Source organism: Trachypithecus francoisi, unplaced genomic scaffold (assembly GCF_009764315.1).
Source record: "Trachypithecus francoisi isolate TF-2019V2 unplaced genomic scaffold, Tfra_2.0 Lachesis_group0, whole genome shotgun sequence".
Taxonomy (NCBI): domain Eukaryota; kingdom Metazoa; phylum Chordata; class Mammalia; order Primates; family Cercopithecidae; genus Trachypithecus; species Trachypithecus francoisi.
This window is the reverse complement of record NW_022681453.1, coordinates 143208058-143222309: the sequence shown is the minus strand read 5'-3', so window position 1 is coordinate 143222309 and position 14252 is coordinate 143208058. Positions and strand designations below refer to the sequence as shown.

Sequence of the window (14252 nt, the reverse complement as noted above, 5' to 3'; positions counted from 1 at the left end):
CGGGTTCATGCCATTCTCGTACCTCAGCCTCCCGAGTAGTTGGGACTACAGGCGCCTGCCACCGTGCCTGGCTAATTTTTTGTATTTTTAGTAGAGATGGGGTTTCACCATGGTCTCGATCTCCTGACCTCGTGATCTGCCCGCCTTGGCCTCCCAAAGCATTTAATTTTAAAAATAGGGTATACTAGCATTTTAACAGACCATTCTTGATACAAATGTAAGATTATTAATCTCCTTATTTGAGTTTCACATTCTTAATAAGGAAATTTGCATTTGAAGTGACTTCCTTCCACTTGACTCATATTTGATGTTTGCAGAAACTAAAAGCAATTGAACAACTGAAAGAACAAGCAGCAACTGGAAAACAGCTAGAAAAAAATCAGGTACTTTCTGCATTTTTCATTTAGGCTTGTGGTGACCACCAGCCTTCCCCCTTTTATTATAAACAAGTATTTAGTCAGGTAAAAGAGCACATAGATTTTAAAAACTTATTTTGAAAACCATATACCATATTCTTTTTAACATTTTTACTTTTAAATAGCTTTACTTTTAAATAGAGGAGATATGGTTCATGTGAATGAAAAAGTCAATATTTCTAAGAGGCATACTATGCTATTACTATTGAAAATAATAGCAATTTGTTGTATTAGACAAATATAAGATTATTATCTCAAGTTGTACTGCCCTGTTTGCCTTTTCCCTCCTCCTTTCAACAATTTTAATCCCAAATATAGAATTGAAAATTTTTTGGGCCCAAAGGGATGCAATAAAACAGTGTCTGTTCTTTTCACTCTTGATTCATACCAGATAACAAATTAGAATTTGTTTCTAACCTGTTTAAACATCTGTGTTTACTAGTGAACATAATAAATTGTCAGAAATATCATGTTTTTTTCTGTATTATTTTGGTTACATATCCACTAACTATTTCGTAATAACTTCATTGTTTTAAACTTTTCTAGTTGGAGAAAATTCAGAAAGAAACAGCCCTTCTCCAGGAGCTGAAAGATTTGGAATTGGGTATTTAAAGATTCACAGAAAGCAAGTTGATGACCAGAAATCAGTGCAAACACATCTTCTGTTAAACCCATTGGTATACACAGAATATTCCTGTTCCCACACTTAATGTCAATCTATAATTTTAACCATTTATCCAAGATTCTACATAAGTAAAATTATTTAATAATGTCTATTGAATTAATATTTATATCTTGCATCCTATATCATGTCAATATGTGATATAGAAAAGAGATTCATGAATTTTTTAGCTAAGCTTGACAGATTGAAAGACAAGTGTCATTTTTTTTTTGTGGAGAGTGATATATACCATATAAATGAATAAAGACATTTTAAATTTAATCACTTTGCTTTTATTATAAGTTCCTTAGTTCAGATATCCTTTATTAATTTATAAGACATGTAAAACTACTTAATTCTCATAAGGATCTATGAAGTAATTATCATAATCTCTATTTTATAAATGAAAAACCTAAGGCCATAAAATTAAGAAATTTGCCAGTGTCTCAAAGCTAGGAAATGGCCATCTAATCCCAGAGCCTATGCTTTAGGTTACTATGATATACTACTCCTATATCCTCAGGTAATGTATCATTTAGTAACACTAAGCACCCTGCTTAGTTTTCATGGATGCTGCCAAATTGCCCTATCTCAAGCTTTGTACTTGCGCCATTTAAAGTTTTCCACACTGTTGTCAATATCAGAAGTGATAAGGCTTTCAAATGTTTGCTACATTGATAAAGGAGAAATGATAGTTCGTTACTGTTATATACATTTATTTTTGTTAGAGATGGGTTATGTACTTTTCCATGTTTGATAGTTGGTTGTATTTCTTTAGTGAATTTATTTTTCTTTTCCTTTGCCCATTTCTCTCTTTGGGTGTTTGACTTTCTTCTTAATTTGTAAGAGTATCCTATGTAGTAACATAAAATCCTGTTTTCTTTTCTTTTCTTTTTTTGAGATGGAGTCTCACTTTGTTACCCAGGCTAGAGTGCAGTGGCATGATCTTGGCTCACCACAACCTCCGCCTCCTGGGATCAAGTGATTCTCCTGCCTCAGCCTCCCCAGTAGCTGGGACTACAGGCGTGTGCCACCATGCCCAGCTAATTTTTTGTATTTTTAGTAGAGATGGGGGTTTCACCATGTTGGCCAGGCTGGTCTCGAACTCCTGATCTCATGATCCACCTACCTCAGCCTCACAAAGTGCTGGGATTACAGGTGTGAGCCACCGTGCCTGGCCCATAAAATCCTTTATTTAAAAAAAATTTTTTTTGAAGTATACACACGGATTTTTTTTTTTTTTTTTTGGATTCAAACAATACAAAGGCATGCAATGAAAATTAAGTCTGTTCCACTACCACATTTTCCAGTTTTTTGTGTATCTTTCTAATGATAGATACCATATGGGTATTCAAGTATACATATACGTACACTTTAAAAAAAATGATGGCATATACTTACTGTTCTGTTTGGGGTTTTTTGGTGGTGGTGTTTGTTTTTAGAGACAGGGTCTCACTCTGTCTCCCAGGCTGTAGTGCACCTTGAACTCCTGGACTCAAGTGATCCTTCACCTCAGCCTCCCAATTATCTGACACTACAGGCTTGCATCACCATGCCCAGCTTATACTCAACATAGTGGTTCTGTACTCCCTTAAAATATTTTGGAGGCCAGGTGTAGGCGGTTCACACCTGTAATCCCAGCACTTTGGGAGGCCAAGGTGGGTGGATCACCTGAGGTCAGGAGTTCACCAGCTGACAAACATGGTGAAACCCCATCTCTACTAAAAATACAAAATTAGCTGGGCATGATGGCACATGCCTATAATCCCACTACTTGGGAGGCTGAGGTAGGAGAATTGCTTGAACCTGGCAGGCAGAGGTTGCAGTGAGCCGAGATTGCGCCATTGCACTCCAGCCTGGGCAACAAGAGTGAAACTCCTGCTCAAAAAAAAAAAATATATATATATATATTTATATATAGTATAGTATATAGCTATTTACACTATATACTATATATAAATATATATACACTGTATGTATACTATATAATATATACAAATATATACACACACACACACTAGCTTCACAGTGATGCACATTAATGTTAACAAAAGTCACTGAAGTGGCCAGGTATAGTGGCTCATGTCTGTAATTCCAGCACTTTGGGAGGCTGAGGCAGGCAGATCACTTGAGCCCAGGAGTTCGAGACCAGCTTGGGCAACATGGTGAAACTGTGTCTCTACTAAAAATAGAAAAATTAGCTGGGCATGATGGCAGGCCCCTGTAATCCCAGCTACTCAGGAGGCTGAGGGGGGAGAATCGCTTGAGCCCGGGAGGCGGAGGTTGCAGTGAGCCCAGAACACGCGGCTGCACTCCAGCCTGGGCAACAAAGCAGGACTCTGTCTCAAAAAAAAAAAAAATCAAATTATTTGTAGATATACTTACTTGTAGACTTCTAAGTTGGTTTTTGAAATGAAATAGAAGACAATTTAAGATTCAAGACCTGGTACCAAAAGATGCGGCATGGGGAAATTATAAAAACAATCATTGGCTGGGTGTGGTGGCTCATACCTGTAATCCCAGCACTTTGGGAGGCTGAGGTGGGCAGATCACGAGGTCAGGAGTTGGAGACCAACCTGGCCAATATGATGAAACCCTGTATCTACTAAAAATACAAAAATTAGCCAGGTGTGGTGGCACGCACCTGTAGGCCCAGCTACTCGGGAGGCTGAGGCCAAAGAATCGCTTGAAGCCAGGAGGTGGAGGTTGCAGTGGGCCAAGATCCCACCACTGCACTCCAGCCTGGGTGACAGAGCAAGACTCTGTCTCAAAGAAAAAAAAAAAAAGCATTGATATAAAACTATGGGATATAGGGCTAGGTGCGTTGGCTCACACGTGTAATCCCAGCACTTTGTGGGGCTGAGGCAGGCAGATTGCTTGAGTTCAGGAGTTCGAGACCAGCCTGGGCAACATGGCAAAACCTTGTCTCTACCAAAAATAAAAAAATAGGTCGGGCGTGGTGGCACATGCCTGTGGTCCCAGCTACTGGGGATGCTGAGGTAGGAGGATCACCTGGAAGGCAGAGGTTGCAGTGAGCCCACACCACTGCATTCCAGGCTGGCTGACAGAGTGAGACCCCATCTCAAAAAAAGGTAGAGGTGGGGTGGAGACATTACTGTCCTCACCAATGTTTCTAGTTGTTCTTATCTCCTGATCATGTGGGAGAATTACACTTCCCCATCTCCTTGAAATTAGGCATGACTAAGTGACTTGCTTCAGCTAATGAAATGTTAGGGAGAAGCGAGGTGAATTGTTTCTGCATAAAATCATTTACAAGCCAGTACATGATTCTTCATTCCTTCTCCCCTGGTGTGATGGACCCTGAGGCCTGGGTTGAGATGGCAGAGAAGGAGGATAAGCACCCTTCTGACTCAGTTTGAACTTGTAGCATGAGTGAGAAATAGACTTGTTTTTTAAACCATTGAGATTTTGGAGATGCTTTTCATCCTCAGGATAACTTAGGCCAGTGATTCCCAAATTCCGTTGCACATTAAAATCACTTGGGGAACTTTTACAATTCAAATGCCTAAGTTCCCCTTCATTCCAATTAAATAAGAATATTGGGCCGAGTGCAGTGGCTCACGCCTGTAATCCCAGCACTTTGGGAGGCTGAGGCAGGTGGATCATGAGGTCAGGAGATTGAGACCATCCTGGCTAACATGGTGAAACCCCGTCTCTACTAAAAATACAAAAAGCTGGGCGTGGGCGCCTGTAATCCCAGCTACTCGGGAGGCTGAAGCAAAATGGCATGGACCTGGGAGGTGGAGCTTGCAGTGAGCCAAGCAAGACCACACCATTGCACTTCAGCCTGGGCAACAGAGCAAGACTCCATCTCAAAAAAAAAAAAAAAAAAATCTAGTGGTAGAGATCAGGTATCAGTATTTTTCAAAGATTTCCCAGGCTGTTCCAATATGTTAGCAAAGTTTGAGAAACAGACCGAGCCTATGCTATTCAGTTTCCTACAGTATTAATACATTCCTGAAAATGTGTAAGAGTAAAGTGATCTTTTTTCTTCTGTAGAATATGTTCATCACTAGAAAGCTTAAAATATAAATATTTTACAGCTTGCTTTATGGACATATTATTCAGTATATTGATAATATTTCATACGATTTTATTTTTTGTTTACATTTGAACAAAATCCTGTGGGTATGTCGTACTAATATTCTCTTTTGGCACACCTAATTAATTCCATCTTTTCTCAGAATTAAGTTTGTAAGACTAAAGGTTTTTATTCTAAGTATTACCACTTTTTTTCATTGTTGATTCATGTGGTTAAAATAATGAGATATTAGATATAGATTATTGCACACATACCGATGAGGAGACCAAGAAGGCAACGTATGTTGGTGGTCAGGAAGCACCATGTGATTGCTTAAAATGTTCGTTTATCCATCAAGGTACTTAAGTCTGAAATTGGCATGACAAAGGTGAGTTGGGGGCCAGGTGCAGTGACTCACACCTGTGAACTCAGCACTTTGGGAGGCTGAGGCAAAAGGATCACTAGATCCCAGGAGTTGCAGACCAGACTGGACAACATAGTGAGACCCTATCTCTGAAAAAAATAAAAATAAAAATAAATAGGTGAGTTGGGTGTGTTATGGACTGAATGTATCCTCCCAAAATTCGTATGTTAAAGCCCAACCCCCCACTATGATGATATTTGGAGGTGGGTCCTTTGGGAGGTAATTAGGGTTAGATGAGGTCATGATCCGTCTCTTTCTCTTTCTCTCTCTCTCTCCTCTCTCTCTCTCTCTCTCGGGGTGTGTGTGTGTGTGTGTGTGTGTGTTTCTCTGGAAAACCCTGACTAATACAGATTGGGTATGCATTAGGTAATACATAATACCTAATACATAACTAATATATGGACAGGAAGTTATAGACTGAATGTGCCACCTTAAAACTCATATGTTGAAGCCCTAACCTCCAATATGATGGTATTGGGAGATGGGCCTTTTGGAAGGTAAGTGTGTTTAAATGAGGTGAAGAGTTTGGGGCCTTCATGATTGGGATTAGTGTCCTTACAAGAAAAGACGCCAGAGAGCTTGTTCTGTCTCTTTCTGCCATGTGAAGACATGGTGAGAAAGCAGCTGACTATAAGCCAGAGTGTCCTCACCAGAACCTAACCATGCTGTTGATATCCTCATCTCAGACTTCTAACCTCCAGAACTGTGAGAAAATAAACTCCCTTTGTTTAAACCACCTAGTCTGGTATTTAGTTATGGCAGCCTGAGGAGACCAATATAGAGTATAAATTTCAGTTTGTTTAAAAGTAAAGGACAACTAATGAATCAAGGAAGACGTTATGGGAAAAACTAAGATTTAACATGCTCTAAATAGGAAAATGGTTTGTTTGTTTTTTTAAGGTTTAAAGTGTTTATCATGGTTGGCAGCTGAATAGAGGAAGAGCCAAGTCCAGAATCTAACATTTGGACTTCCCCCCCATTTAAACAGTGGCGTTTTGCCATGTTGCCCAGACGGGTTTCAAACTCCTCAGCTCAAACAGTCTGCCCACCTCGGCCTCCCAAAATGCTGGGATTATAGTCATGAGCCACTGCAGCTGGCCTACATTTTTAAATGGTTGGAAAATCAAAAGATTATTTGATGACATGTGAAAATGGTATAAAACTATGTGAAATCTATTGTCCATAAGTAAAGTTTTCTTTGAACATAGCCATGCTCACTCATTAACTTGTTTTCCATGGCTGCTTTCATGCTGCAACTGCAGAGTTGAATATTTACAACAGGTCATGTTTTTGCAATGTCTAAAACATTTACTCTCTGGCATTTTACAGAAAAATATTACTAATTCCTTCTGTAGAAGAATACAAAATAACACAGAAATAACCATGTAATTATGTTGCTTCTTATATTCTTGACTATGTAAACTCCTAGAAGTGGAATTCTTGAGTCACGTCCGTCACATTAGAAAATTTAGGCCAGGCACTAATTTAGGCTCATGCCTGTAATCCCAGTACTTTATAAGACTGAGGCTGGAGGATCACTTGAGCCCAGAAGACTTGAGGCTGCAGTGAGCCATAATCATGCCACTGCACTCCAGCTTGGGTGACAGAGAAAGACCCTGCCTCCAAAACAAACAACAACAAAATGTAAATACTTTTTGTTATTACTATTATCATCATCTTTATTTTACTTGCTGATTTTCTCCTTCACTATGTTTGGGGTTTTTTTACTCAATTTATTTTCACATTTGGTACTGTTATTACTCTGTTGTTTTTATTTAGTGGAAGCATGATCAAGTTACTTAAGTGAATCAGATGTGACTCCACAATTGGCATTTTAACATCTAATTTTGAGACAGAGTCTTGCTTTGTTACCCAGGCTGGAGTGCAGTGGCTTGATCTCAGCTCACTGCAACCTCTGCCTCCTGGGCTCAAGCAATTCTCACGCCTCAGCCTCTGAGTAGCTGAGATTACAGGCATGTACCACCATGCCTGGCTCATTTGTGTATTTTTAGTGGTAGAGATGGGATTTCACCATGTTGGCCAGACTGGTCTCCAACTCCTGGCCTCAAGTTATCCACCTGCCTCGTCCTCCCAAGCTTTGGGATTACAGGCATGAGCCACTGCTCCTGGCCTTAAACTTTGTTTAAAAAAAGAAAGAAAGCAATGGGCCAGATTGGTTTTGACACAGATTGAACAATTTAAACATTTATTGCCCAAAAGATTAATGAAGATCATGGGCCACTAATCCGCTTCAGACAAACTGTTAAACCCTAAATTGAACATTTTCTAAATTTATACCCATTGCCAAGTAAAAAAGAATACAACATACATTCCAAAATAAATTTAGTATCAGAAATTCTGTGATGTTTTTGTTGCAATCCAAAAAGGCGAAAAGGTAAGATGTTGAGTTTTCCAAAAGTAAATTGTAAGGTGAGCATTTTATTCTTGGCTCTTCAGCTCTCTGTGGAGAGACACAGTCCATTAACAGCCATAGACCTGCTAACTGTCTGTAATCCCTGCATCAGATCAGTGGTCAGTCGTAGGCCCAGCCATAAGATTACACCTCTTCAGGGACAGTTCAGCCCTGCAGAGTCGATGAGGTTAAGTGGTAGGCATGCACATGGTGGCGGTTGTAAAGAGCTGCTTACACCAAAGGCTTGCCCTGAATGCGGGGCTGAGTGCCTGCTCACAGTTGGTCTTGTGACTGGCAAGTGTCCTGTTAGTGTGGTTGTAGGATGACAGGGGCATCACAATTTCCAAAAAAAAAGTATTCTGTAGGGGAGGAGCATTTTCTACTCTTCAGGATTTTGAGGAGGTCTACATCATCTGAGGCTCAGTACTGTCTTTGGTGAGCAGTTTGCAGGACTACGACCAGAGGAAATGCTGCAACCATTTGTTTTCTGCACCTGGGGGAAGAAAGTCTTTGCCCTGAAGTGTGGTAGCTAGTGATCTAATCAGCTACAGTTATGTGTCACATAAAGATGTTTTTGTCACTGACAAACTGCAACTATGATAGTGGTCCCATAAGCTTATAATGGAGCTGAAAAATTCCTATCGCCCAGTGGCATGATAGCCTTGTAACATCCTAGCACAACACATTACTCACTTGTTTGTAGTCATGCTGTTTGTAAACAAACCTACTGTGCTGCCAGTCCTATAAAAGTCTAGCACAAAAGGCCAGGCGCAGTGACTCACACCTGTAATCCCAGGACTTTGGGAGGCCAGGGTGAGCGGATCACAAGGTCAGGAGATCGAGACCATCCTGGCTAACACGGCAAAACACCGTCTCTACTAAAAATACAAAAAATTAGCCGGGCGTGGTGGTGGGTGCCTATAGTCCCAGCTACTCGGGAGGCTAAGGCAGGAGAATGGTGTGAACCCGGGAGGCAGAGCTTGCAGTGAGCCAAGATCGCGCCACTGCACTCCAGCCTGGGTGACAGAGTGAGACTCTGTCTTAAAAAAAAAAAAAAAAGTCTAGCACATACAATTATGTATAGTACATAATACTGGATAATTATAAATGACTGCTACTGGTACTGGTTTATGTATTTACTATACTATACTTGTTATTTTAGAGTGTACCCCTACTTTAGAAAGTTAACTGTAAAACAGCCTCAGGCATGCCCTTCAGGAGGAGTTCCAGAAGGCACTGTTACTGTAGGAGATGACAGCTCCACGTGTGTTATTGCACCTGAACACCTTCCAGTGAGACAAGATGTGGAAGTGAAGACAGTGATATTGATGATTCTGATCCTGTGTAGGCTGGGGCTAATGTGTGGGTTTGTGTCTTTAAAAGTTAAAAAAAAATTAAATAGAGGAAAGTTTTTAAAGCAAAGCTATAAAGAAAAAATATTTTTGTACAGCTGTACAATGTGTGTGAATGTGTTTTTTGTGTGTTGTTTTGAGACAGGGTCTCATTCTGTCACCCAGACTGGAGTGCAGTGGCACAATCTTGGCTCACTGCAACCTCTGCCTCCCAAGCTCAAGTGATCCTCCCACCTCAGCCTCCCAAGTACCTGGGACTACAGGCATGCACCACTGCACTCAGCTAATTTTTTTTACTTTTTGTAGAGACAGAGTCTCACTATGTTGCTCAGACTGGTCTTGAATTCCTGGGCTCAAGGGATCATCCCACCTCAGCCTCCCAAAATCTTGGGATTATAGGCTTGTTCCTGGCCAATGTGTATTTTAAGCTAAGTGTTACTGTGAGTCAAAAAATTATATAAAATTAAAAGTTTATAAATTTAAAAAGTTACAGTAAGCTAAGGTTAATTGATTATTAAAACAAGGAAAATATTTTTAGCACAGCCTAAGTGTAAAGTCCATAGTAGTGTATACTAATGCCCCTGGCCTTCATGTTCACTCACCACTCACTCATTGACTTGCCCAGAGCAACTTCCAGTCCCACAAACTCCATTCAAGTTAAGTATCCTATATGGGTGTACCATTTTTTATCTTTTATGCCATATTTTTACTGTACCTTTTCTATGCTACATATGTTTAGATAGACAAATACCATTGCTTAGAGTATCAATACAGTAACATACTGTACAGGTTTGTAGCTTAGGAGCAATAGGCTATACCATCTAAGTTTGTGTAAGTACACTCTATGTTCACACAGTGAGGAAATCTTCTAGTGACACATTTCTCAGAACTTATCCCTGTTATGTGACACATGGCTGTTCTTGAGCTGCTGCTTCATAGGCCACTCTTTCCCTCTATAATGCTCCATTTTGTTCTTGGAACCTCTCTAGTACTTCGCCAGCCCCAAACTTCATTTTACCGCTGGTATGTTGTGGAAATGATAAGTAAACCAGTTATTATGAATCCATCTTTCTGTTTTCTAGAGTTTTTAATACAGTTTCTGAATCACTGGTCCTTCCTTCTTTCCTGGAGGTATTGCAGTTTCTGGACCACTGGTCCTTCTTTCTTTTCAATGTTGCCACAAAATTATTGCTTATACCACTTTCCTGTCATGTCACTCAGATCCTAAGAGGGAGGCAGATGCATGTGCTTAGTGTGTTATCTTAAATTGGAAGTTAGACAAGCACACTTCTAAAGGTTTTTTGTATTTTATAATATATGTATACATTTTGAGACAGGGTCTTGCCTTGTTGCCTAGGCTGGAATGCAATGACATGATCACTGCTCAAGTGATCCCCAACCTCAGCCTCCCCAGTAGCTGACACTATAGGCATGTACCACTATGCCCAGCTAATTTTTGTATTTTTTATAGAGACAAGATTTTGCCATGTTGCCCAAGCTGGTCTCAAACTCCTAGGCTCAAGCAATCCACCCATCTCAGCCTCCTGAAGTGCTGGGACTACAGGCATGAGTCACTGCATCCAGCATATGTATGTATATATATATAACATGAATGTACAAATTAAAAGCATTTTACTTGGTTCACCTAAACCAATTCCTCATATGGACACTAGAGGGTTCTAAAGATCTGGAGTATAGGGAAATTAATGAGGAATTCAACATTTTAGAATATAATTGGAAAATACGTTCACTCATTTAAAACTTGCCATTTTAATAGCCTAGATTACTGCTATTTATTTATTTATTTAGAGACAGGGTCTTACACTGTTGTCCAGTCTGTCTTTTCTCATTGTCAAACTTAACCCTCTTTAGCCTTTTTCCATTAGACTTACTGCCACCCTCCTCCTAAACTTGTTCTGTGATAGTGATCTTTTATTGGTGCAAATGAATCTCGTTCCAACAGTTTGTTTATAAGTCAACTATTTGCAAAGAGGACTGTGTTTTCCCATTGGTGTTGAGGTGAGCCTATGAAACCCTTAAATGCAAAAACTGAGTATAGGCTCATTTAAAAAAAAAAAAAAGTTTAACTTAAATTTTCAAGAGACTGAGAAGCCACAGAAAATGTTTGCAAAAGATGTATCTGATAAAGAGGGATTATCGAAAATATACAAAGAAATCTTAAAACTCCACAGTAAGCGAACAACTTTATATATTAAAGTTGAAAATTCATTTAAAAATATGTAAAAGTTGTTTAATATATGAAGTTAAGTTTGATTAAAAAATGGGCCAAAGACCTTAACAGACATCTCACCAAAGATGATATACAGACGGAAAATAATCACATGAAAAGATGCTCCGCATCATACATCGTCAGGGAAATGCAAATTAAAACGATAGTCAAATACCTCTTTACACCTATTAGAATGGCCAAAACCAAAAACACTGACAACATTAAATGCTAATGAGGATTGGGAGCAACAGGAACTCTCATTTATTGCTGGTGGGAATGCAAAATGGTACAGCCACTTTGGAAGACAGTTTGGCAGTTTCTTACTAAACTAAGTATAGTTTATTACTATACTTTTAACATACAATCCAGCATGTCACTCCTTGGTATTTACCTAAAGGAGTGGAAAACTTAAGTCTACACAAAAACCTGCATACATTGATAGCAAACTTATTTATAATTGCCAAAACTTGGAAGCAACCAAGATGTCCTTTAATGAGTGAATAAACTGTGATACATCCAGACAATGGAATATATTTAGGATTTAAAAAACTGCGCCAACAAGCTATGAAAAGACAGAAAAAACTTAAATACATATTACTAACGGAAAGAAGCCAACCTGAAAAGGCTTCATACTGTATGGTTTCAACTACATAATATTCTGAAAAAGACAAAACTATGGAGACAATGAAAAGAGCAGTAGCTGCCAGGTATTAGTGGGGAGCGTAAATATTTTAGGACAGGGAAAATATTCTGTATGATGCTGTAATGATGGATATGTGTCATTAAGCATGTTTCCAAATCCATATTCTATACAACACCAAGGGTGAGCCCTAATGTAACCTATGGACTTTGATTATGATGTGTCAAGGCAGGTTCATCCTTTATAACAAATGTCACATTCTGGTGGGGGATGTTGATAGTAAGGGAGGCTATACATGCAGGGGGTATGTGTGAAATGTGTACTTTCTGCTCAATTTTGCTGTGAACCTACAACTCCCAAAAATTGTCTTTAAAAAACTATGTAGTATTTAAAAATTAATGCCAGAATAAGAAATAAGAAAATAGAATGAAAGTTCTTGTTGAAAGTTTGAATACTTTTTTTATTTTAGAAAAACAAGATTAAAATGAAGGAAAAAGTGTGGGAAAATAATTTTTAGGAGATTCCCAAGGATGCTTTTTGTGCTTTAGATACTGATTCTTTATATAAGCTTATCTTCTCTTTTCCCTGGTATAAAATTCACCATTCTCAAGCTTAACCACGACTGAAGTAATCCAGCATTTACAAACAAAATGATGGAAGGGAAAGAAAGAAAACAGATTTTTCTAAGATCATTAAGCAAAAACTGGAAATGAGGAGTGAAAGAGAGAAAGGCATTATGGAGAAAGAGATATACATAAGAGGGACAGAGAAAGAAGGAAAGGGGGCAGTGAGGGAGAGACATTGCAATTAAGTGGGAGCCATCATCCAGGACACCACCTCAGTTTCTTTTTTGAGGACTGAGTGGGAGAGTTGGGAATAAGTACTCTTGAAGTGAGAGGAACCGGTAACCAGGAATGGGTAACCCAGGGATTTACCCCAGAAGTAGTTGCAAATCAGGCACTATATGATTGGGAATACATCCACAAACCTTTTGGGACGTAAAGTCAGCTGTATTTTTTAGAGTCTCAGGCCTGGCAAAGCAGAGGTTTTTGCCTTTACACTATTGGGCAAAATTACTTCCAGGCACAGTTTTCTTTGACTATATTCACCGAAGCTAAAGAGCAAATCCTAGAATTGTGATTTCACTGGAGAGAATCTTTGTGCCCACTGTTTTGTTTTTGCATCTTCTTCCCTCTTCCCGGCAGGGACATCTGGTCCCCATTTAGGGAAACTGAAGTCCCTAGCTTGTGGCTCTTCTCCCACTCCCCCAGTCATATCTGAGACAATACATTCACACTTTTTTTTTGAAACAGGGTCTTAGTTTGTCATCCAGGCTAGAGTGCAGTGGCATGATCATGGCTCAGCACAGACTCAACCTCCTGGGTTCAAGCGATTCTCCCACCTCAGCCCCCTGAGTAGCTGGAACTACAGGTACATGCCACCATGCCTGATTAAATTTTTAAAAAAAGTTATACACCAGGTGTGGTGGCTCATGCCTGTAATCCCAGCATTTTGGGAGGCCAGGGGAGGTGGATCACTTGAGGCTAGCAGTTGGAGACCAGCTCGGCCAACATGGCGAAACTCTATCTCTCCTACAAAGTACAAAAAAATTAGCTGGGCATGGTGGTGCGGATCTGTAATTCCAGCTATTTGGGAGGCTGAGGCAAGAAAATCACTTCAACCTAGGAAATGGAGGTTGCAGTGAGCTGAGATTGTGCCATTGCACTCCAGCCTGGGCAACGAGCAAGACTGTCTCAAAAAATAACTTTTTTTTTTAGACACAGGGTCTCATCATGTTGCTCAGGCTGCTCTTAAACTCCTTGGTTCAAGTGATCCTCCCTTCTCTGGCTCCCAAAGTGCTGTGATTACAGGTGTGAGCCACCATGCCTGGCTCATAGTTTATTGATTGAAATAACACATTTAGATCACAAAGTTCAAACAGACATTTGGATTTTAAACACTGCAGTGAAAAACTTTTTCAAGGAATTTCAAATGGACAGTTTGGTAATATTAATGGTAGTAGAGAAGCGATCAGCCTTGGGCATAGAAGTAGGACCAGCTTCATAATTTGCAG

The 14252-nt window shown here is 39.6% G+C and overlaps 1 protein-coding gene across 1 annotated transcript in view; it reads left to right on the top strand.

The window, feature by feature from the left end:
* Positions 1-1359, top strand: part of EIF2A (eukaryotic translation initiation factor 2A) — a 35935-nt gene extending 34576 nt beyond the window's left edge. The window contains exons 13-14 of the mRNA XM_033212325.1: positions 318-383; positions 963-1359. Of these exons, the coding sequence (XP_033068216.1) occupies positions 318-383; positions 963-1028 (132 nt within the window). The 3' untranslated portion in view covers positions 1029-1359. The remainder of the gene's footprint in view (positions 1-317; positions 384-962) is intronic.
* Positions 1360-14252: the final 12893 nt, after the last annotated feature.